The sequence below is a fragment of the Microcebus murinus genome, chromosome 4 (genome assembly GCF_040939455.1).
Source record: "Microcebus murinus isolate Inina chromosome 4, M.murinus_Inina_mat1.0, whole genome shotgun sequence".
Classification (NCBI taxonomy): Eukaryota; Metazoa; Chordata; class Mammalia; order Primates; family Cheirogaleidae; genus Microcebus; species Microcebus murinus.
The window spans coordinates 42,379,498-42,405,157 of NC_134107.1; the positions used below are offsets into that span (position 1 = coordinate 42,379,498).

Sequence of the window (25,660 nt, forward strand, 5' to 3'; positions counted from 1 at the left end):
GGAAACAATGTGGTAAAAAATGGCTTAGTATTAATAGTTCAGCATTGTACTGATCAGTCCTCAGCTTTATAATCTTGACAACTGTAACTCAAGGAAGATGTATATTCTGAAAGATCCCATAAAACATTTGAGTTTACGGAAGTTGTAACTGTTTGATGGGTCCCTAAATTTTCTTTTGCAAACCATGATTTTATAAACTATTACTGTTTTGAGGAAGTTTCAAAGAAATGAATTATTTCTATGTGCTCCTAACAGACCATAATTTCAATCTATCCCCTTCCTGATGTCGATTTTGATTAGCCAATTAAGGCTGAGTTGGCTATGCTTAAATATGAAAAGTTACTTTTTTTTCTTTTCTATAATAATCTGTAGATATTTTGTGGAGAGGTTCTTTGAAAGTAAGTACATAGCTCATTCTTAACCAAACTTTCAGATTATTCGTTTTCCTTATTTATATCTGAGTGAACTTATTGTTTCCTATTTTATTCAAAGGGTTAACCAGGCAAGAAAAAAATTTAAAGTACGGAATGGTAGAAGTTAACTCTGTTTGCAGATGACATGACTGTTCACATACAAAATTGTAAGGTCTAACTGTATTTTTATAACATAGCAGCCAATTGAAAAATAAAATGTAAAATTTCCATTTATAAGAATGATAAAAATATTACAGTACTTAGAGATAAACTTAATAAAAGATGTGCAAGATCCCTACCCTGAAAATGTCAAAATAATGCCAGGAGAAATTAAAGAAGACTTTTTTTTTTTTTTTTTGAGACAGAGTCTCGCTTTGTTGTCCAGGCTAGAGTGAGTGCCATGGCGTCAGCCTAGCTCACAGCAACCTCACACTCCTGGGCTCGAGCGATCCTTCTGCCTCAGCCTCCCGAGTAGCTGGGACTACAGGCATGCGCCACCATGCCCGGCTAATTTTTTATATACATATCAGTTGGCCAATTAATTTGTTTCTATTTATAGTAGAGACGGGGTCTCGCTCTTGCTCAGGCTGGTTTTTTGAACTCCTGACCTTGAGCAATCCGCCCGCCTCGGCCTCCCAAGAGCTAGGATTACAGGCGTGAGCCACCGCGCCCGGCCTAAAGAAGACTTTTAAAAATGAAGATATATTGTGTTCATGGATTGAAAAACTCAAGATGCTAATTATTCCCAAATTATTCTATTTCTTCAATCTAATCCCATTATATTTTAAAAAGAACAAAGTTGAGGGATTTTCTTTACCTGGTATCAGTATAAAGCTACAGTAATTAACACACTATAGGATCAGTGAAAGGACAGAGTTAAAGATCAAATGAACCAGGTGTGGTTCATATGTAACTCGTGCCTGTAATCTAAAGGCTTTGGGAGGCCGAGGTGAGAGGATTACCTGAAGCCAGGAGTTTAAGACCAACTTGGTTTCCACACACACACACAAAAACTCCAAAACTAGGCAGTAGTAGTCCTAGCTACTCAGGAGACAGAGGCAGGAAAATTGCTGGAATCTAAGGCTGCAGTGAGCTATGATTGTGCCACTGTACTACAACCTGGGCAGCAGAGCAAGACCCTATCTCAAAAGATCAAATGAAAAGAATATAGAAATAGACCCTATAAATATGGTCAATTAATTTTCAAAAGAAATGCCAAACAATTCATGAGAAAGGATATCATTTCAGGTAAAGGTGCTAGAAAATACTAAATCTACCCTTACCTCACACCATACATGTTTACTTCAAATGACTCACTAACTTAAAAAAATCTAAGATTTCAAGAAGAAAATAGGAAAGTTCTGTGGGACTATAAGGCAAAGATTTTTTTTTTTAATAAAGATGCAACAATTTTTATTGTCAAGTGACAATTTATAATTGTATAAATTCATGGGGTACAAAGTAATGTTATAATCCATGAATACAAGGTAGAATAATTAAACTGGTTAACATATTCATCACCTCAAATACTTAACATTTTTGTGGTAAGAACATTTGAAATTTACTCTTAGCAATTTTGAAATGTGTTAACTATATTTACCATTTATATTTATTTTGAGTTCTGTTGCACAGAACTCAAAAAAATAAAACATCCTTCCTGAGACTGTGTACCCTTTGACCATCATTTAAGATTTGAAATGAGACAAAATATCATTTAGAAAGATCTAGAAGTAGCTAACTTTTTATAATTACAACCTTGTATAATCTTTTTAGTTCTTTATTTTCAACAGTGTTTACTAATCTACCATCAGCAATGGTAAAATTAGTCTATTTTCCTTATTCTTCCCTCTTTTTAACAAACCCAAGTTTTTAATCGGAAACAGACAGCTATATTGATAACACTAACAACAAATAGAGAGTTGGGCATACAGTGAGCATACAGTTTTAAAATACTTTTCAGAACAGTTAAGAATCAAATCATGTCATAATTAATTTGCCCTTAAAGAGGTAGGAATTATTGCTTCACTTTTTTTTAAAAAACTCACTTTACTGAAGTATAATTTACATGCAGAAAACTTACCGTTTTTGGTGTATATGTATATGTGCTTTGATTAACACAAACAGTCATGCAATCACCACTATAGTCAAAAGATATAGACGGGAACTACCACCACAAATCTCATCACTCAGTCTATTGTTAGCTTTGTAGTGCTAAGTATACCTAACTCTACTACTTGTCAGCTTTAAATAATAGTCCATAAATTCTAAAGTAATAAAAGTATAAACATTTCCTCCCATGTGCCTTCACTTTCCAATTTTGTGAGATGTAAATTTTTTATATGCTAACAGTGTCAAATACTACATTCTATGCTGTCATCCTAAAATACACATTTGTTTTAGTCTTCATTCTGGTTGTCAAAAATACCCATTGGTCACAACCACTATTTTTTTGCTCCTTATCTTTTGGTTGGTTGAATGGAAAACACTACACTTCCTGACACCAATTATGCTTAGTCTTACCTAGGCTACTCTTTAGTAAACCTGTTTCATCAACTTTACAGGTGTACATTTTCTACTTCTAATAAAAGTAATTTTGTAAAATACCATGGAATTGCTTGGTTGATAACAAGGAGGATGAACACCTAAGTTACTGGCTGTGTTTTATAAAGCCTTTACACCATTATATGTACACTAAGACATAAACTGACCCTAAATTCATGTAAAAATAAATTGAGGTCCTATACTGTTTACATGGGCCCTCAATATTCTCCCTCTCTCATAGTGATAATCTTTATACTATTAATTGCTTAGTAAATCTTTCAGAAAAACAAAGGAAAATTTTGCTTTGCAATAAAAGGATGAACTGGTGATATATATCCAGACCTCCAGGAATCCACAATTAGGCTAAACTGTTTCATGTTACTCTTCTCACTTTTTGTCCTTTTCTCTTGATTCTGTTAAGCAGTGCTATTGAATGTTATTTCTTAAGCAGTAAAATACTAACTCATCTTCAGTATAGCCCTAGTGTACCCCCCATTATCTTAACATTAGCTATACAAAAATAAGGAAAGAGCTAGACTTAGGAACCTTCTCTTTCTGCCTCTGATGATGGGAAATAACTCTGCCATTGTTCACACTGCTGTAGGTTCTTAATGAATTTCACTGAGAATTCAATTTAAATGTATTAAGTTGCTGTCAGTTCTTCAGTAAGATCAATGATACTATTCAGGGAGGTATGGAAACAGCTATCTGAATCTTCCTTAGAACTTTTGAGATAAGAATCAGATTTTTTAAAAAAATGACTTCAGTAGGGAAATAATCAAGCCTTGGCCAATTTACTATGTGTTATTCAGGACACCTTTGAGAATTATATCTAATAATATAAAGTTAGAGCATATTATTAACATTTGGAAGCTAGTAGATAACCAACAATGGTAGACAATGTTTTTTAGTCATCGAGTGCACAGGTTGAGTATCTCTAATCTGAAAAGCTGAAATGCTCCTAATTCCAAAACCTTTTGAGCACCCAACATGAGCTCAAAGGGAAATGCTCCTAAGAGTATTTTGAATTGTCAGGTAAGGATGCTTAACTGGTAAATATAATGCAAATATATTGTATTCCTCCTGCGCCCCCCCCCCAAAAAAAAAAAAAAAAAAACCAAACACTTCAGGTTCCAAGCATTTTAGACAAGGGATACTCAACCTGTAGTAAGTCATTAAAAAACCAAAGCCACTGCAATTATAGAAACAGGTGGAAGACCATACTATGCTCATGGGTCAGTAGGCTCAACATTGTTACAATGTCTATACTACCTACCCAAAGTGATCTACACAGTCAATGCAATTGTTATTAAAATACCATCATTTTTCACAGATATAGAAAAAATAATTTTACGCTTCGTATGGAACCAGAGAAGACCCCATATAGCAAAAGCAATCCTAGGCAATAAAAACAAAATAGGAGGTATTAATTTACCAGATTTCAAACTATACTACAAGGCTACAGTCATTAAAACTGCTTGGGACTGGCACAAGAACAAGGACGTTGACCAGTGGAGCAGAATTCAGATTTAAAACCATCCTCATATAGCCATCTAATCTTTGACAAAACATACACTGGGGAAAAGAATCCTTATTCAATAAATGGTGCTGGGAAAACTGGATAGCCACATGTAGAAGACTGAAACAGGACCCACACCTTTCACCTCTCACAAAAATCAACTCACGCTGGGTAACAGACTTGAACCTTAGGTGTCAAACTATTAGAATTCTAGAGGAAAACATTAGAAATACTCTTCTAGACATTGGCCTAGAGCCAGGTGCCCTCAAACTACGGCCCGCAGTCCACATGCGGGTGTTTTTACCCATTTTTTTTACTTCAAAATAAGATATGTGCAGTGTGCATAGGAATTTGTTCATAGTTTTTTTTAAACTATAGTCTGGCCCTCCAATGGTCTGAGGGACAGCGAACTGGCCCCCTGTTTAAAAAGTTTGAGGACCCCTGGCCTAGCCAAAGAATTTATCAAGAAGACTTCAAGGCAATCACAGCATCAACAGAAAATAAATGGGACCTGATCAAATTAAAAAGCTCCTGCACAGCCAAAGAAACTATCAAGAGAGCAAATAGACAACCCACAGAATGGGAGAAAATTTTCACAAGCTACATATCCGATAAAGGGCTGATAACTAGAATCTATTTAGAACTCAGGAAAATTAGCAAGGAAAAAAATCAAACAACCCTATCAAAGAGGACATGAATAGAAAATTTTCAAAAGAAGACAGAAGAATGGCCAACAAACATATGAAAAAATGCTCAACATCACTAATCATCAGGGAAATGGAAATCAAAACTGCAATGAGATATCACTTATCTCCCGTAAGAATGGCCTTTATCAAAAAGTCCCCAAACAATAAATGTTGGCATGGATGCGGAGAGATAGGAACACTCCTACACTGCTGCTGGGACCGCAAACTAGTTCAACCTCTATGGAAAGCAATATGGAGATACCTTAAAGCGATACAAGTTGATCTACCATTTGATCCAGCAATCCCATTACTGAGCATCCCAAAAGATCAAAGGACACTCTACAAAAAAGACACCTGCACTCGAATGTTTATGGCAGCACAATTTACAATTGCAAAGTTGTGGAAACAACCCAAGTGCCCATCAATACACGAGTGGATTAATAAAATGTGGTATATGTATACCATGGAGGTACTATTCAGCTATAAGAAACAATGGTGATATAGCACCTCTTGTATTTTCCTGGATAGAGCTGGAACCCATTCTATGTGAAGTATCCCAAAAATGGAAAAATAAACACATGTACTCACCAGCAAATTGGCATTAACTGATCAAGACCTAACTGCACATATAGGAATAACATTTATTGGGCATCGGGCACATGGGAGGGGGGAGGGGAGGATGGGCATATACATACATAATGAGTCTGATGCGCACCATGGGGGGGATGGGCACGCTTGAAGCTCTGACTGGGGGGGGAGGGAACATATGTAACCTAAACATTTGTACACCCGTAATATGCTGAAAAAAAAAACCAGGCAAGTGGTGCAGGGTAACATATCTATAAATTCTAGTTGGGTTCATGGCAGAGATCATGAAAACATCTTGAAATGACTGCAGAAAATATAACAATAAAATGGGCACATTTTGAAAAAGGCAATCCATTTAAATGCTATTATAAAAAACTCTATTGTTCTGGAGAATTTTCTCTGTGCTTTAACTGTACCATAACAGCCAAAGTAATTTCCTAGACATGGATGGGCAAGAGACATAACTATGATAAATGTTTCCCCCCTTTATGTCTACTTTTAGATTTTGTGTGACCATAGAAAACATTTTTTGATTCTAAAGCCTTGAGAAAGGAAACATGCAGGGAGATGTGAGTGAAGGGGGACAGATACTATTCAATTCAGTTTTAATGATTCAATTTAATAAACATGTACAATATTCCAGAAGTTGTAGAGCTCCTTGAAGAGTCAAAGTTAAACAAACATAATTCCTGCCCTGAAAGACACATTTGCTTAAATGCAATTAGTCACAGCAGAAGTCCTGTAAAGACACAATGCCAGTCTGAGTATGCAGAGTTAATATGACTAATGTAAAAAGAAAGCCTTCCAACTTAATTGGGATCCATTTATATACTGATTGGTTTCTAATAAGTTTTAAATGTACAACATTCGCAAACAATCATGACTTTAAATGTTCTCATTAAATCACAGAGAAGCCAGGTTTATATATTTAGTGAAGTCATGGAAAGTTTGCCATTAAACTAAAATGTCAAACTTAGTATGAAATGTTATTGAAAAGAAGGCACTAAATGATAGGAGGATTAAAAATGAAAAGGAGTTTGTTAGATTTTGATCTGAATATCAAAAAGCTTCCAAACCTAGTTCTTAGGTTTTTTTATTTTTTTATTTTGGCATATTATAGGGATACAGATTTTAAGGTTTCAATAAATGCCCTTTCTCCCCCTCCCCCCACAAGTCTGAGTCTCCAGCATGACCATCCCCTAGATGGTGCACATCTCAGTCATTATGTATGTATATACCCCCCTCCAATACCCTATTACTGTAGTACCTATGTGTCCATTTGGTGCTGCTCAGTTAATACCAGTTTGCTGGTGAGTATATGTGGTGCTTGTTTTTCCATTCTTGGGATACATCACTTAGTAGTATGGGTTCCAGGTCTAACCAGGAAAATATAAGATGTGCTATATCACTGTTGTTTCTTAGAGCTGAATAGTACTCCAGGGTATACATATACCACATTTTATTAATCCATTCTTGGATTGATGGGCACTTGGGCTGTTTCCACAGCCTTGCAATTATGAATTGTGCTGCTATAAACATTCGAGTGCAGGTGTCTTTTTTGTAGCGTGTCATTGGATCTTTTGGGTAGATGCCCAGTAATGGGATTGCTGGATCGAATGGTAGATTCACTTGTATCGCTTTAAGGTATCTCCATATTGCTTTCCACAGAGGCTGAACTAGTTTGCAGTCCTACCAGCAGTGTAGGAGTGTTCCTCTCTCTCCGCATCCACGCCGGCATTTATTGTTTGGAGACTTTTTGATAAAGGCCATTCTCACTGGGGTTAAGTGATATCTCATTGTGGTTTCGATTTGCATTTCCCGGATGATTAGAGATGTTGAGCATTTTTTTGTATGTTTGTTGGCCATTCTTCTGTCTTCTTTTGAAAAGTTTCTGTTCAAGTCCTTTGCCCACTTTTTAATAGGGTTATTTGATTTTTTTCTTAGTTCTTAGGTTTTTAAAAAACTTTTATATTAATAAAACGTGTTCTTGAGAATACCATTAACTTGGAGTCCTGCATCTCTTATATAATGTTCTACTTTCAACAATATAGTAAATGGATGTCTTAAAGCTTCTTCTAATGGAAACATCTTTCATCTCTATTGGGAACTTTCTCAGCCATGCATAGTTTATTTGAAATCTAAAGGTTCATTTGGTTCTGCCAGACCAAAATTAAATCAGTAAAACTAAACTAAAATTTTATACTCACCCGATCCTCCTTTTGCCAAGTATTTGTTCTTTGCATAAAGGACAGAATCTAACATAGATTCAAAAAGAAGAAAATAGCCCTGCATAGAAAAGGAAAAAAATGAATTTTAGGAATGTGAAATATCCTCATAAGCAGGTCAATTTAAATATGTCAGCAATGCTTAAAAAAACAGTATTTTTTGTCTCTGCCATATAATATTCTGCAAAGTCTGTAATTATTTTTTGCAGTAAGTTCTCCATATAATAAAAATTATTAGAAATCAGACCAAGGTATGAAGTAGATCCAGAAATTTTATTATAATAGAATATTACAGGATCTTCTTTTCCTATGTTTCCACTTTCCAGACTGTTTCATCCTACTTAAAAAAATCACATAGAAATTATTAACAAACCTTCTAACTCCCTGGGATGTTGCAATATTAATCTAGACTGGTGGTTATCCACTAGATTTTGCCCCCTGGGGGACATGTGGCAAGTGCCTGGAGACATTTTTGATTGCCACACTGGGGGTGGGGGTAGAGGGCTGCTGCTGGGATCTATTGGGTAGAGCCAGGAGATGTTGATAAATATCCTACAAAGCACAGGACAGCCCCTACAATAAGTAACTACCTGGCCTAAAATGTCAGCAGGTCTAAGGTTAAGAAATCCTAGTCTTGAACACCCATTCCCAAAGAATTTCTTGCCCACTCACTGGTTAAAAAAGTAAAAGAGGGAGGAGGGAGAGATCCTTAGTCAAAGAGGTTTGATTAATGCCATATTCCCCTCTTAGAAGATTCATACTGCACGTTAGGACAGTAAGAGTGCTGAGTAGTTGTTACGGTAAAGAGAACTGTTGAACATATTTTAACCAAGTGTTACCTACTTTTTGACTACAGACTTTTCTTTTTCTATTTAACATCTATCAACATCTTGCAGAACTAGTATTGCTTAAAATACAGGTCATGAAACACAATCCTAGAATATAGTGATGAATCCTCTACAAAGAAAGGATAATCATAGTACAAATAAAAAGAGAATTTGCCACTATTGGTACTACAAATACACTACATTTAAATAGTGTGCTGCACAGTTTATTATATAAATGACAAAGTAATCATGACTGAGAAATCAATACCAATTTCAGTCTTTCTCTAGGACCCAGCCCCCACTTCCCCTAAGCAGCAGGGAAAGTCAAATGCTCAGCACAGTGCTTAGCACATAATATACCCTATTATTGCTTAGGGTGAACCAACATGAATTTTACCCTTATCTCAGAATTCTAAGTACAACTATAAAACTATTCTCATGTACTCATTTGTTCTGTGCACAAATAACTGTCTAATGGCATAAATACAGTATTGTTTAATCACATGAACAAAAAAATATTTTAAAGGTTTCTCTAGAACAAGAAAAACCTGCAAACCCAGAACTGATAATCTTCACAAGAGAATAGCAAATTTAAATCTGTAGAAAATGCAGCTCTCATGCTTGAATCACTCATAAAGGAATCTAATTAAATTGCTGCTAGCAGCTCTACACTGGCATTTACCTATTCCTGCCAACACACTAATTCCTTAATAAGAAAATAATTGCCTACAAAACAAAGACTTAGAAACAAACCTTGTATATTAACGTGTTACATTAGGAAAATTAAGGATTTGGTGGAAACTTGTTTTTCTGGATAGAGTCCTTCAGTAATACATCAAAATGGGAGAAAATATTTGCAAACTACCCATCTGACAAGGGATTAATAACTAGAATATATAAGGAGCTCCAACTCGATGGGGAAAAAATCAAATAATCTGATTTAAAAAATGGGCAAAGGATCTGAATAGACATTTCTCAAAAGATGACACACATATGGCCAACAGCTATATGAATAAATACTCAACACCAGTCATCAGAGAAACGAGAATATAAACTAAAATGAGGTATTGTCTCACCTCAGTTAAAATGGCTTTTATCAAAAATGCAAATAACGAATGCTGGTGAGGATGTGGAGAAAAGGGAACCCTTGTACACCGTTGGTGGGAATGTAAATGAGTGCAACCACTAGGGAGAACAGTCTGGAGGTTCCTCAAAATAGAACTGCCATAATCACCTAGCAATCCCACTGCTGAGTATATATCCAAACGATGGGAACTCAGTATATCGCAAAGATACCTGCACTCCTGTGTTTACTGCAGCACTATTCACAATAGCAAAGACATGGACTCAACCTAAGTGTCCATCAATGAATGAAGAAATTGTGGCACATATACACAATGGAATGTTATATAGCCACAAAAAGAATGAAATCCTGTCATTTGCAACAACATGGTTGGAAATGGAGAACATTATATTAAGTGAAATAAGCAGAGCAAATAAAGACAACTCTCGCATGTTCTCACTCATATGAGGGAGCTAAATATTAAAAACAATTGATTTCATGGAGAAAGAGAGTAGAATGATGGTCACCATAGGCTGGGAAGGGTGGTAGGGAAAAGGGGATAAAGGGGAAATGGTTAATGGGTCCAAAAATAATTAGATAGAATGAACAATATTTGATAGCACCACAACGTATCTATAATTAATAAGGGTATACTTTCACAGAGTGGAATCAGAATATTCCTAATACAAAGAAATGCTAAATGCCTAAGATGATGGATACCCCAATTACCCTGAGTGGACTAATTCACACTGTATGCCTGTATTGAAACATCATATGTACCCTTGCCCTATAAATATATACAGCTATTATATATCCATAACGAAAAATAAAAAATTTAAAAAAATTAAAACTGTCAAATAGTGTTGATAATTGTTAAAAATCATTGTAGTGCCTTTATAAGGATCATCTAATTTAATTCTTCTCCAGAACACATTTTATTGTTATTTCCATTTAAATGATGAGGAAATTAAAGCTTAGAAATGTTGTTAGGACCTAAAAAATAATTCATAGTCATATAAACACTGACTGACTGAAACAATTTGAACCTTGATTTAATTACAGAAGTCAGGTTCTGAATCACTATTCTATGTGGCCTTCCTGAAAATAAGATTTAGTATTATACTACATTTATAATTGAGGATTCAAGTGTTCCAAACTGAAAAATCTCCCACGGAACACATAAAGCAAGATTAGAATTTACAACAGGTATGTGATCCAGAATATTTCAGAATGGTATCTTAGCTGGCAACTGGCTATTAGCCACCATTCATGAAAAGATTAGTTTGGAAAAATCAATGCACACACTAGAATATGTGTAGAACTAACATATGACATTTGTGAGGTAAAATACCCAGTTAAAAATATTACCACAGGAAGAGATTCATGTATGTATTATTATTATTATTTTTTTTTTTTTTGAGACAGAGTCTCACTTTGTTGCCTAGGCTAGAGTGAGTGCCGTGGCGTCAGCCTAGCTCACAGCAACCTCAGACTCCTGGGCTCAAGCGATCCTTCTGTCTCAGCCTCCCAAGTAGCTGGGACTACAGGCATGCGCCACCATGCCCGGCTAATTTTTTCTATATATATTAGTTGGCCAATTAGTTTCTTTCTATTTATAGTAGAGACGGGGTCTCGCTCTTGCTCAGGCTGGTTTTGAACTCCCGACCTCGAGCAATCCGCCCGCCTCGGCCTCCCAGAGAGCTAGGATTACAGGCGTGAGCCACCGCGCCCGGCCTGTATGTATTATTAATAGTTAATAATTGTTTTCTTTTCTCTCAGCTTTCTACTTGCTAAACTTCATTTTACTATAGGCTCCCTATGTGATAAGACAGCCTTTAAGTTCCTGGGAATTGTCCTTAGTTCTGAATCAAGTCACTTATTACTGATATCAGAAGGCTTTGCTCCAAATGCCCTGCTCACCTGCAATATAATGCAAGCTGTAATTTCACAGGCTGCTGCCTCACCTGTAGGGGTGCCATCTGGAAGTAGAAATATACCTGATATTTTCTCCCATAATGCTCATGGAGCATTCTTCTTTCAAAAGTGACATTTACTTCTTTAAATACTGCATTTACACTTCAAGAATTAATTACTACAAAGGAACATATGGAATTAAATCAGGGACTAAAATATTAACATTATTCATTAAAATGGGAACCTTATTTTTAAAATGCCTACTCATATCTTCTCAGAATAGATACATTAGTGATAAAACAAACTTGTAATACCTTCAAATAACTGAATTACTGATATATCCACAGGCAAAATTTAACTATTAAAGTGAGGCAAGGGAGAGTTACAGATGAAACCAAGAATTAATGTGGAGATAGACTGGTGACAGAGTCAATAATCAGGAATTATTTAATGATTAAAAAAATTATTTGCAACAAATACACATGCCTATAAAATCTAATCCTGATTTCTGAGTAGTATATCTCTGAATCTTAATATTTATGTACCTAATAACCACACAAAAATACCTGAAGCTAAACCTGACAACTGAAAAGAGAAGCAGATAGTCTTGAACTATAGGTAGAAATTTCATTACTTTTTTTTCAGTAATAGAACATGTTGCACTTAAAAAGGGATTAAGAGACTTGAATGATACAACCAACCAACCTGACCCAAATGTATTATAACAGTCCACCAAACAATAACAGAATACATTTATTTTAAGTCAATGAGGAACATTCAACAAGAGAACCATATGCTGGGCCATAAAACAAGTCTAAACAAAGTTAAAGGAATGATAGCATGCAGAGTATGTTCTCTTATCACAATGAAATTCAATTAGAAATCAGTAGCAGAAATATCTAAAAAATTTCCTAACACTGGGAAATTAAATACCATGATTCTAAATAATCCATGTATCAAAGCAGCAATCACAAGGATATATTTTGAATTGAATGAATTTGTGGGATGCAGCTATAGCACTCATTGGAGGGAAACTTACAGGTTTAAAATGATGAAAAAGGTACAAAATAATATGTAGAATATGCCTGCCCACACTAAATATAAGGGTGGGGCTTATAATCTATTTTGGTCACTGCTTTATCCTGCCTACAATAGCAGCAGTTACATAGTAGTCACTCAATATTTGTTAAATGAATGAGTATGCCAAGGGGTGGAAATATATATACGTGTATATACTAGATTAAAATATTTCAAGAAGGATATACCAGAAACTGGTAATAGATTACACTGTGGGATTAGGGGTGGATCCTGAGTGGTAAAGACAGGAAAAGAAAATTTCTAACAACTGTGTATTATTATTAACACATAGTCAAAACATGACAATAAAATTTTATATGTAAATCACAAATATTTGTCAGAACAGGTCCTATTTAACTATTTTACTTAATCACCACCTTCCATGCAAGAAGATTTGTGGTGATAAACATCACTTATTAGGTACCTATCATGTGCACGGCTGTCCTGCATGACTACTTCCTTCCTCTTCTCTCACCTTCCAACATACACTTCTCATATTTTTTAGTGTTGTGGACTTCTGGAGACATAAATTAGCACAGGAGATAATTTCTTCTGTATATTCTTCTACAGTCTGAAAAACTTTCATTAGCTTAAAAGTTTTTCTCCCACTAGATGGCACTCTCACTTAATGGACAAAAGACTGAGATAGTCAAATTTGCCCTTTTCCTCAAAATGCAGAAACTGTCCAATAAGCAAGTCTATTTAAGGAAAAAGTGAATCATCTCAAGATCTTTCCAGAGGAACATGTGGGCCTTATTCTAGACCTACAGAATCAGTTTCCAAAAATAAGGGTAAAGGATGCATATATAATTCTAAACAGTATTTCCAATCCATTACAATGGCTGAAAAATTCATTAATTTTAACCAGATATACTATTAAAAGTACAACTAAAGTATTAGCTAGCAGTTTTACTAAACAGAAATTTATCTCAGTATACTAATACATAATAACAGTGTGTGCTATGGTCTGAATGTGCTCCCCCAAATTCACTGTGAGACTTAATCACAAATGTGATAGTACTGGGGGGCCCTTAGGAGGTGATTAAGTCATGAGAGTAGAGCCCTCATGGATGGGATCAGGGACCTTAACAAAGAATTTGAGGAAGGGGTTTATTCCCTTCTGTCCTTCTGCCATGTGAGGTCACAGCAACAAGGTGCCATCTTAGAATCAGAGATCTTAATCTTGAACTTGTAGCCTCTAGAACTGTGAGAAATTTCTGTTGTTTATAAATTACCCAGTTTCAGGTATTCTGTTATAGAAGCACAAATGGAGCTACTGACCCTCTATAATAAATACATTAGGAAAAAATAAAAAGAATATCTTGTTAGATGCAGCAGTAAGCTGGCTTTCACCATGACAGCATTTGCTAAATCTAGGAACCAAACACGGGGAAAAAGGAGAGCCAAAGTGAGGAATATAAGAGGAAATTGTCCCAAATAACAGAGCAGGGACAACCAGATATATCTACAGAGGAAATGTGAATTTAAAAATCTCACCTGCTGCCACCTCCACCCCAATTCAGTTTAGAACCTTGATGCTCAGTGGTCAAATACTTCCTTCTCAATTCCACCCCATCTCCAATAATTTTTAAGCATTAGTGAAGCCTCATATAAATGTACAATCCTAATTTACATTGCCTGGGTGGCAGGAAAAACCTCAAACCAATAATTTAAAAGTGATCCTGCAATATACTCTTTGGGAAGACCATGGAAAAATAGGTATTCTTATAACTACTGCTGGTGAGAAACCCAAACGGTACAATCACAGTATCAAGGAGAATTTGGTAGTAACTAGTAATGTTGTATATGCATTAACCCTTTGATTCATCAATCCCACCTCTAGGAATATTAAATGAAGTGACATATATACATGGATACTCAATATAGTGTTTGTCATAACAAAAATGGGGATAAAATTCAAATGAGTGTTAGTTATATACATTGTAATTATCTATAAAATGGACTATTCCACAGCATAAAAAGGAATAAGGAATATCTCTATAGAATGATAGAGTGATTTCCAAAATGTCATTTTAAAATGAAAAAAGGAAAAGTATAGAACAATATATAGAAGGTTAACTTTTACATAAGGGTGAAAATATGAAAATGTATGTCTATTTGATTTATTTTCAAAATAAACCAAAAGCTAAAAAGAAAATGATTATCTATTGACTAAAGGAGAGAAAAGGAAAGGAACAGAACCATGTAATTTTTTGCATAATTAAAAGAGAAAATTAAACATGGGGAAAAGAAGCAACCCTCACCCAAATGGGGGGGAATGAAACCTGGATGAATGTCAACTTGGTAATATAAGAGAAAATAATGACTTCAAGTGACTTTAAAGCACAGTATTTAAAACACAGTATTTGTACATTTTTCATAAGATGTATTCTGTAGCAAATGAAAATATAAAGAAATCTTAAACTGCATTTATAAGTCATATGAAATCACACCCCAGATAGCCAAAGCAATCCTTTGGGCGTGCACACACACACACACAAAACAACGCTAGAGGCATCACACCACCTGACTTCTAAAATAATCTACAAAGCTATAGTAACCAAAACAGCATAGAACTGCCATAAAAACAGACACATAGACTAATGGAACAGAGAACCCAGAAATAAATCCACATATTTACAGCCACATGATTGTTGACAAGGCACCAAGAACACTCATTAGAGAAGGAATGGCCTCTTAACAAAATGGTGCTGGGAAAACTGGATATCCATATGCAAAAAAAGAAACTAGACCCCTATGTCTTATCATATACAAAAATTAACTAAAAATGTATTAAAGATTTAAATGTAATTCTAGAAATTGTGAAACTACTAGAAGAAAACATAGGGGAAATACTTCAGGACATCGGCCTGAGTAAAGATTTTATGAAGAAGTCCTCAAAAGGCACAGGCAGCAAAAGCAAAACTAGACAAATGAAATTATATCAAACTAAAAAGCTTCTGCACAGCAACAGATACAACAGAGAGAACACTTGCAGTGGGAGAAAATGTTTGTAAATTATCCAACAAGAAATTAATATCCAGAATATATAAGAAACTCAAACAACTCAAAAGCAAAATAAAATGAGCTGAATAGACATCTTGTAGTGGTTCCTCTTTCCTTTGTCTCTGTAGCCTAGGGGTGGTAGTTACTTCCGGTTATTACTAATATCTGGCTGTCTAACTCTCATCTTGGTGATTTCTTACATCTTTAATCCTTTGTACACCAACTTTCTATTAATACATTAATTTTCCTCTATTTTAAGTAGCCTATGGTTTCTCTTTTCCTACTTAAAACTAATTGACAGGGCACCTTTCACTTTAGAGGGGTTTAGTCAGGTATGATTTCTGCCTTCATCAGAAAACATTGTGACACAAACAATACTGAGTCACTGGAGCCTAAGATGAAAGGAGTCAGTTGTTTGGAAGCCACAGTGCTTAGAAGCCCTGAACTAAGGAATACAAATTGGTGTTTCCAGGAGGTGATAACTAAGAACCTTCCTTCCTGTCCACAAAGGTTAGCATTTAGATTACCTTACTGTCTGCCTTTCCTTGTAAAGCATTAAGTGGAGTTGAAGTCTAGTGATTGTATTAAATGCTCTAGGTAGGGTATTGGACACTATAATGTATGGCATTTAGTCTGTGGCAGTAAACTCCGGATGGCTTTATTTTTCTAATGAAGTTAGCAGTTAAGGCTTTAAGGAGGCTTGTGCTAAAATACTTTGAGTCATCTTTGTAGACTGAAAATATAATCGATGGTATCTTCTAAATCCTGTAAATCTCCTTCTTTCTTCAGTCCATGAGGATTTCTGACCTGAGAAGCTAGAAAATACTAATTTCATAATTGAACAAAGGGCAGGTATGCTTTCTAAAGTTTATCCAACATTTTTCAGACACCCGTACTGTGGATGAAACAGTGGGCAACTGGTAAATAAAATATATTGCATAAAATCCTGGTTTTGTTTTTTTTTTATGTACAGCATAGTAAGGAAGCAAAAATCTAAGAGGAACCATATTTAACCATATGTTTTTTTGTTTTTTTTTAATTTTTTTTTTATTTTGGCATATTATGGGGGTACAGATTTTAAGGTTTCAATAAATGCCCATTTCCCCCTACCATATGTTTTTATCTCTTTTTTTCCAGTCTATTGTAGGGGTTCATCTCTCTTTCTAAGTATTTTCAGCAAGGAAAGACAGAAATGGAATATGCCCTGCAGAATATGGCACAGATGTTTCTGATATCATATACATAGCAACAAAACTAAAACTAGCTAAAACGCATCTGTGACTTGGAAGAAAATCTCATAGTGAAGAGTATTCTCTGAAATAATGCTGTATGACCAATGCTACTGATGAGGCAAAATGATACAGAGCAGAAAAACATGGAAAATTCTGAAAACAGAGATAAGAATTCCTTAACCAATTTATTTTACTTATATTTTTCTTTTTATATGTATACAGCATAATGATAACCTATGTTTAAGTAAGTCTAACAGATAAAAAAATACTGTGTCATAGTTTAATTCATATATTTTTTCTTTAAGTGGTATACTTGCAGTTAATGACACCTTACATTCAATGACTGTTAATTTTTCTTAGTATATAAGTTCCTAAGAGGTCTCATACACTTTTTTGCTATATTACTAGGTAAATGATCTTTGTGATATCTTAAAATTCCTTTTTGACTGTTGCTTATAGAAATAAAATTTTGAATGCTGAGTTTATACTCAGTAACTTTGCTAAACTTTCTTCATTTTATCCTATGCCTCTCCTAACCTTCGTATTTTATCTCCATGTGCTAAATTCTAAATAATAGTCTCATAGTCATGTTCTAGTTCACAAATCTTTTCTTCACCTATGTCTAAGCTGCTCATGTTTAAATGTGGATTTTTTGATCTCAACAATTAAAATTTTCATTTCTTGAAATTCCTTTTCAAAGAATCCATGTTTTCATTTCTAATAGTCTCAAAGATTCTTCTTTGTGATGCAGATGAATCCTTTAATTCTTTAAACATATCTGTAGTTGTTCTATGTTCTCTTCTGACTATTCTAATATCTCTAATAGTTGGGGGGGTCTAAAACCAATATTGGTTATTTCTGATAATTGTCCCAGTGATTCATTTTCTCATGTGTTTCATGATCTTTGTGAGCTTGCTCCTTGATATTAATGAAAGGAGTACTATAGATGTAAATTGGGAGACTGGGGAAATTTTCTCCCAGAAAGGATTTGTCTCTGCTTCAGCCAGTAGCCACCACCCTAGAGGTGCTGTTATGGAGCTTCTCCTAATAGGCATCCTTACCTTTCTAGCCTGCCTGTTAGGCTCTGCCTGTTAACTGTAGTCCCCAGATGACAAGGTTATTGTTTTTGCTTTGTTTTGGAGAAAAATTCTCAGAGATTTTCCTAATGCTTGTGAGACCAATACCATCTAAAAAGAAAAAATATAAACTGTATGTTCTTTAAGGCTTATGGTTCTGCAATAAGAAGGTACCTCATAGCATTAAGGGTGACTAGATGCTGTAAGCAGAAGTACCAATCAATGCCTTTTTTAAAAATGGTAGATTAATTCTAAAATATGATAGTTGGGTTTTTCTCTATTGAGAACAGTACTTAGAACTATTTTGTAAAATCACTTGAACACAAAATACAGCTCAGTACCTTAGAAGTGTTAGCCTCAAATGCAACTATTAAAAAACAGAAAAGCTTAACATCAATGATGTAACTTTCTACCTCAAGAAGGTAGAAAGGGTAGCAAATCAAACTCTAAAAGAATAGAAGGAAATAAAGATAAAATCAGAAATCAATACCATAAAAAACAAATGTATGATGGAGAAAAATCAACTAAGCCAAAATTTGAGCTCTTTGAAAAGATTAGTAAGTGACAAACCCTCAGCAAAACTGATCAAGATAAATCACATGTAATTTCCTCATTTCAGGGACTAGATCAAATCCCCATTTACTTCTGGTCACTAACTTTAATGGGGATACAAGCTTGTATTAATAAAAGTAAGCCTGAAGATGCAATTCCTGAAAGGTCAGTTATGTTCCTAACCTTAAATTGGGTATCCCAAATAAATATTCCAGTATTAGAAAGGGATAAAAAGATAGTGAAAATGTTCAGTCCAAAAACTTTGCAAAGTAAAAATGAAACACAAGTAACAAACAAAAAAAAGAGAAAAAGAAAAATGAATATAAAAATTTTTTTAAAAGATAGTGAAAATGGAACAATGTATTACTATCAGAACACTTATTCACATAGGTAATCTGCTGAGAGTGGGTCAACAAAGTCATTTATTTAGAATTGATCAACAGTTTAGTTTAATTTAACTAAATCCTGCCCTAAAATATTCATTTCACCTAAATAAAGACTTCAAGAGTTCTGCCATCTAAATGTTGCCAATTTGGAGAATCTATTAAAGAAAATATAACATATGAAAGATCTATATTCAAAGAGAAGAAAAAACAAGAGGACAATTATCTTCATCAAGCCTTTTAAGGTAGTTTAAAAAATACTGTAAAAGTCATGGCTTCTTGAACTTGTCCCATGCAGTACCTCTAATGGCAAAAGACAAGGAATCAGAACTCCTAAGGAATTAGGAAGTATCTTACTAAAAGCAATCCTGTGAATGTTCAAAAAGATATGAAGGCTAATGTTTTATCTTAAAAATTTGTGAGAATTTTACATTCCACTATATAATACCTTCTCTCTCCCAAATCTTTACATTGCATGTCATTCATTTGTTGTTTCTCAAATACATGTTTAGAGGTTCTCTAAATCCAGGTTGGGAATCATAGGCACACATTTTATCACAAATTGATGGAGTTTTATGTTACTCAAGGCTTGTGAATCAAATATCTGGCCATATATAATCTTATGTAGATCCACTTTATACTAATTATTTTAATAATTATGACTAAGCCAAATTCAGTTTAAATATGTAAACTGTTAACAAATGGCTTACCCGCCTACAAATGCAAACTGTAAATTTTAGCTTACTTTTACTCCCAAGCAGAAATAAATGATATTACTGACAAAGTATTTATAAACTGTTGGATAATTTTAGAGTTTGAAAAAGAAATTAATAAATCATGTTCTTCTCTGAGGGTTTAATTGCAAAATTTTTGTAAGGGCAACTGATTCATGTTCCTAAGTAACTTATCCTTTTTATCTTCATAATTACAATTTATAACTTATTGAACAAAATGATTTTTTAAAAGAGCAATTCAAATAGGATTAAAGCACAACTAAAATGTAAGATGGCAAAGGGAGTCATGGAGGGCCAAAAAGCAAATTAATTTAATCTGATCAATCATACATGAAGCATTGAAACTCTTGGTAAAGACAACTTCCAGAAATTTGAAGGAAGAGATAGAATTATGTGTTACACGTAAATTTTTGCTTTTGAAATACAACATTTTATTTCGATATAAACAACTTTCTATAAAATACTAAATATTTTCATTTAGATTTAGTTTCAAGCACAGAAGAAAAAATAGAGCACATTTACCTTAGATACATTTTACTATACCTTTTACTATAATTGCAACTTATAAAAACAGCCTAAGGTCCATTTTAAGGACTTCTTTAAGGGTTAAATTTTTCCTATGAATACCAAGATCCTACTATTACAAAACATTCTACTTGCTAGACCAAGAAATAAAAGTGTGATCTGGAGTCTAATTAAAACAAAAATCAAGATTAATTAAGAGGCTGGGGAGTAGTTAAAAGTACAGACAAGAACAAAGGTAAAGATTATAAAACTGAAATAATTATACATAAGAGGCCTATTCTTATTTTTATTCTCTTTGCTTTCATTTTATTTTTAATTCAAATGTCAGCATATCTACAAAAAAATACTCTCAGGAAGTACATTTTCCATTCATTGCTCAAGTACTATAAATAACTCCCCATTAATATTTATAGTACTCAAAAATAGTACCATGAAATATGTACTTTATATTTTATCTAAAATTATTCGGTACTGTCAGTATTGCTTAAAAATTGTTTACAGGGCAGCAAACTGAGAATTATATAAAGTATAATACATTTTATAATAATTCAGCTCACGTTAAGAAAAATACTAATATCCCAAACTCCAATAACTCACATATTATCAACTAATTTTCTACTTTGCACAAATTATACACAGAATCAACTATAAATGCTTGACATGAAAACAGAAGGTTTTCCATTTTTATAAAGAGCCATAAAAGGAAGAAGCCCCAAGAATTAATATTCTTTACTTCATGTACATTATCATTTTCAACTTTTATTTACTGATTTACCTAGTCTAGCTGCTCATTCACTAGTTTCAGAGTACTTAAAAGTGTGTATAACTTTCAAAACTGAACAATTACCGAGATCCTATGTACCAGAAACAGTTCTAAGAAATTTATATGTATTAAACTCATTTAATCCTCACAAAAACCCTATGAAGTAGGTAATACTGTTATTTTCATTTTATAGAGAAGGAAAGTGAGGCACAGAGAGGTTAAATAACATACCCAATGTAACAAACGTAGTAAGTGGCAAACAGGGCCAAGAATCCAGGTGGTCTGACTTTGGAGCAACATTAACCCCGTCATATACTACCCCTCCCTGCCTTCATCAGCTGTACAGAAAATTATAAATAAGATCATGTCTCTGGTGCGTAAATTTCTGTCAGGGAAAATTCTCTTATCATGCACATTCCCTCATCATTTACTAATGCTAAGCCTGTGACATTATCTGGCCATACCAAGTAAATCCTAGTTCCCAATCTCAAGAATGTAAACAAGTTAATAATAATTAATTAAAATGCAATGTGGAAAGCTATAATAGAAGCTTGAAATAAAGTGCAAAGAGTATTCAGGGCAAAGACAGATTATGTACCAAGGGCAAAAAAGGAAAGCTTCACAGACGAGGTCTTGTCTGAGATGAGTCTTAACTAGGAGGAGGTTTGCCAGACAGAGAAGGTAAAACACTTTAAAAGATAAGGCCATTTGCTAACCCATATTTTGCTCTATCATTAGTAACTTCCATTAAGGAGCAAACTATTTCTGCCAAAAAATATACTAAATAAAAATTAACTATAAAAAGGAGGAATAAAAGGCATTAAAACAACAGTAATCTTCGTCCTCTAAAAACCCAATTGTTACAGTTAATTTTACTTAACTATGATTATTGATTGTTTTTTGAAAATAAAAGAAATCCCACACTGAAAATATATCTTTTTCTCTAATGGAGCAACAGAGGAATAAAATGCAAGGAAAAATGGCAAGAGATATACAACTGGGGAGAAGTAGGCCTTGTATTTATCTTGAACCACTGGACATGGAGATTATTTTAGAAAATATTTTAGTAAACAAAATATATAACAAACATATACAATTCTATCTTGTTTAAACATTTCAGAAATATATATTTAAAAGAGAAAATATAAGCATTTCTATCCTTTAAAGCAGAAAACAGATCAGGAAAGGCCGCCCATCCTCATGGCAGGTGGCTGAAATGGCATGGCTTCACTGCCAGACCAAACTAAAGACAACAAAAACACTTCAACATCCAATGGCTTAAAAGGTGACCTATGAAAGAGTTCGTGGCTGTTTTCTTGGAATGTTAATAAGCCAAACCACAAGCCATATTTTCTAAGTGATAAAGGTTATAAAATCCTGAAAATCTATTTATAATAAAGAATATTAAATATGAATAAACAGTACTCAATCAATGTGAGTGTGGGTATATGTATGCATGTACTTGCACATAAAGATACACCTGGTAAAGATGGGATGAAAAAATTCTTAAATTTCTAGGACAAATCCAAGAATATTTGAGTAAAGAGAAAATTTTAGTCCCCTTTTGTAAAAAGCAAAGCTAGACAGAAAAATTATAAGGGTCTTTAAATAATTTGAATGTATATTATGAGTGATCATAACAATGAAATATGAAGTTCGCCTAAAGTGTAATTTTGCTAATGGTCCTGATGACAGAAAGTAACACAGATGCAAACAAGAACTGTCTCTGGCAGTTGTATCATGCATTACCAGGGTTTTGTCTATGAACTTGTAAAGTCATGCTGAAAACAAAGATGGAACACAGCAACACCAAATTAGAATCAATTTGGTTTGCTGGGTCAGAATTATGGATGCTATTTTGAACAGTTCTATTAGTCAATCAGAAATAAGAAGTCAAAGAACAGCTCTAAAAACAAAACTTCTATTGGCAGAGTAAAATGTAAAAATGAGAACACATATACAAAGGCATAAATATTAAGGTCTTCCAAGGATTAAACTTATATTTAACTGAGAACAATTTTGTCAAAGAGGCAAAATGAAAATGGACAGAATGAAGACTAGAGTTAGTGATGTATTATACACTGAAAACTGCTAAAAGTAGATTTTAGGCGCTCTTACTACAAAGGTAACTACATGAGATGATGGACATGTTAATTTGTTTAACACTAGTAATCATTTCACTGTATAGCAAAATATCACGTTTTATACATTAAATATATAAAAAGAGAAATCTCTTAAATAAAAACAAAAATGAAAATGTAAAATTAAAGGAAAGCCTAAATCTGGAAATCCACTAGTCTAAAAGGCAAGTGATTGTTTATTAAATAACATGCTACCAGCAATGATTTAACTTTTAAAATTACATTCCTATATTTATTTACATTTCAAAATTAAAGCAAAATTCATGAACAGCTGCAAACAAAAACCATATTTAGCTTAAGCCATGGAAGAGCTAGTGGACCATAGGAGAAGAACACAGATGTGTATCTCTGCATTATATGGTGTTTACATTGCTATCCTGGATTACAAGTCCATTAAACATCTGTGCCAAATTCTGCAGGGTGTATTCCATTTCTGTCTTTCCTTGTTGAAAGTACTTATAAAGAGAGATAAAAACATATGCTTAAAAATGGTTAATTCTAGGTTTTTGCATCCTTACTATGCTGTATATATATAAAAAATTAAAGACAGGATTCTATGCAATATATTTTAAGTTTAAAAAACAGATGGTTCATGAGAATGTGTCCACCGATTTAAAATTGTCAATTATTTACCTTGCCCACTGTTTCATCCAGAGTAGGGGTGTCTGAAAAATGTTGGAGAAACTTTAGAAAGCATACCTGTTCAATTATGAAATTAGTATTTTCTAGCTTTTCAGGTCAGAAATCCTAATGGACTAAAGTATAGACATTGGCCTAGGCAAAGAATTTATGAAGACCCCAAAGACAATCACAGCAAAAATAAATAAATGAGAGCTGATCAAATTAAAAAGCTTCTGCACAGCCAAGAAAATTATCACGATAGCAAACAGACAACCAACAGAACGGGAGAAAATATTCGCATGCTACACATCCGATAAAGGGCTGATAATTAAAATCTATACAGAACTCAGGAAAATCAGCAAGCAAGAAAAAAATCAAACCTAACAAAAAGTGGGTAAAGAACATGAACAGAAACTTTCAAAAGAAGATACACTAATGGCCAAGAAACACATGAAAAAATGCTCAACATCTCTAATCATCAGGGAAATGCAATTTAAAACTACAATGAGATATCACTTATCTTCAGTGAGAATGGACTTTATTACAAAATCCAAAAACAATAAATGCTGGCAAGGATGTGGACAGATACGAACACTCCCACACTGCTGGTGGGACTGCAAACTAGTACAACCTCTGTAGAAAGTAATATGGAGATATCTCAAAGAGCTACAAGTAGAATTTACATTTGATCCAGCAATCTCATTACTGGGTATCTACCCAAAGGAACAAAAGACATTCTATAAAAAAGACTTCTGCACTAGAATGTTTATAGCAGCACAATTCACAGTTGCAAAGATGTGGAAACAACCCAAGTGCCCATCAAAACATTAGTGGATTAATAAAATGTGGTATATGTATATCATGGAGTTCTACTCAGCCACAAAAAACAATGGAGATTTAGCACCTCTTGTTATTATCCTTGGTAGAGCTGGAGCCCATTCTACTAAGTGAAGTATCACAAGAATAGAAAAACAAGCACAATATGTACTCACCATCAAATTGGTATTAACTGACTTAAGTGCACATATAGTAGTAACGTTCATCAGGCGTTGGGCAGATGGGCGCGCGGGGGGGGGGGGGGATAAGTATGTTCACACCTAATGGGTGTGGTATGCACCATCTGGGGGATGGACATGCTTCAAGCTCTGACTCGGGTGGGGCAAAGGCAATATATGTAACCTAAACATTTGTGCCCCATAATATGCTGAAATAAAAAAATTAAAAAAAAATAAAGGTAAAAGAGAGAATTTATCCTTCTTAAAAGAGTATGAATAGCCAATAAATAAGTGCCATTTCAGAATAAACTACCACCATAAAGATTCTAGCTATTTTTAAAATGTCACCATTCTGTAATTTATCGAATAGAATTAAATGCAGAAAACTGACAGCGTGTTCATTACTTTAATATTTTTTTTTTCATTTTAGCAATGAAAGTAGTTTTTTTCTATAAATACTCACCATCCACTCAGATATAATAACATCCACTTTTTCTACAGGAAGATGAACTTCTTCAATCTTTCCTTTAATTAGTATAATAGTATCTTCAAGTTTATTTAATCTGAAAGTCATCATAGTGAATTAGATTAGTATGTTAAACAGATTCTCAAAGCTAGTCAAATTATATCATTTTTTGCCAACTATTCATATTTTTTTGTGGAATACAATAGTATGTTCAAAGTTTGTTTATCCCCAGGGCATTATAATTATTTATGGTACTCTATGAATGCCCAAGAATGTTTCTAATTAATATGGCAATACACTGAACCACTATTTA

The 25,660-nt window shown here is 34.0% G+C and overlaps 1 protein-coding gene across 4 annotated transcripts in view; it reads right to left on the reverse strand.

Annotated features, from left to right (window-relative positions):
* The window catches only part of PRMT3 (protein arginine methyltransferase 3), a 112,101-nt gene that overhangs the window by 43,105 nt on the left and 43,336 nt on the right, over positions 1 to 25,660 (reverse strand). For all 4 annotated transcript variants that reach the window (XM_076002095.1, XM_076002094.1, XM_076002097.1 and 1 more), the window contains 2 exons: positions 25,345 to 25,444; positions 7,955 to 8,033 (listed from right to left, as the gene is read on the reverse strand). In XM_076002095.1, the coding sequence (XP_075858210.1) occupies positions 7,955 to 8,033; positions 25,345 to 25,444 (179 nt within the window). The remainder of the gene's footprint in view (positions 1 to 7,954; positions 8,034 to 25,344; positions 25,445 to 25,660) is intronic.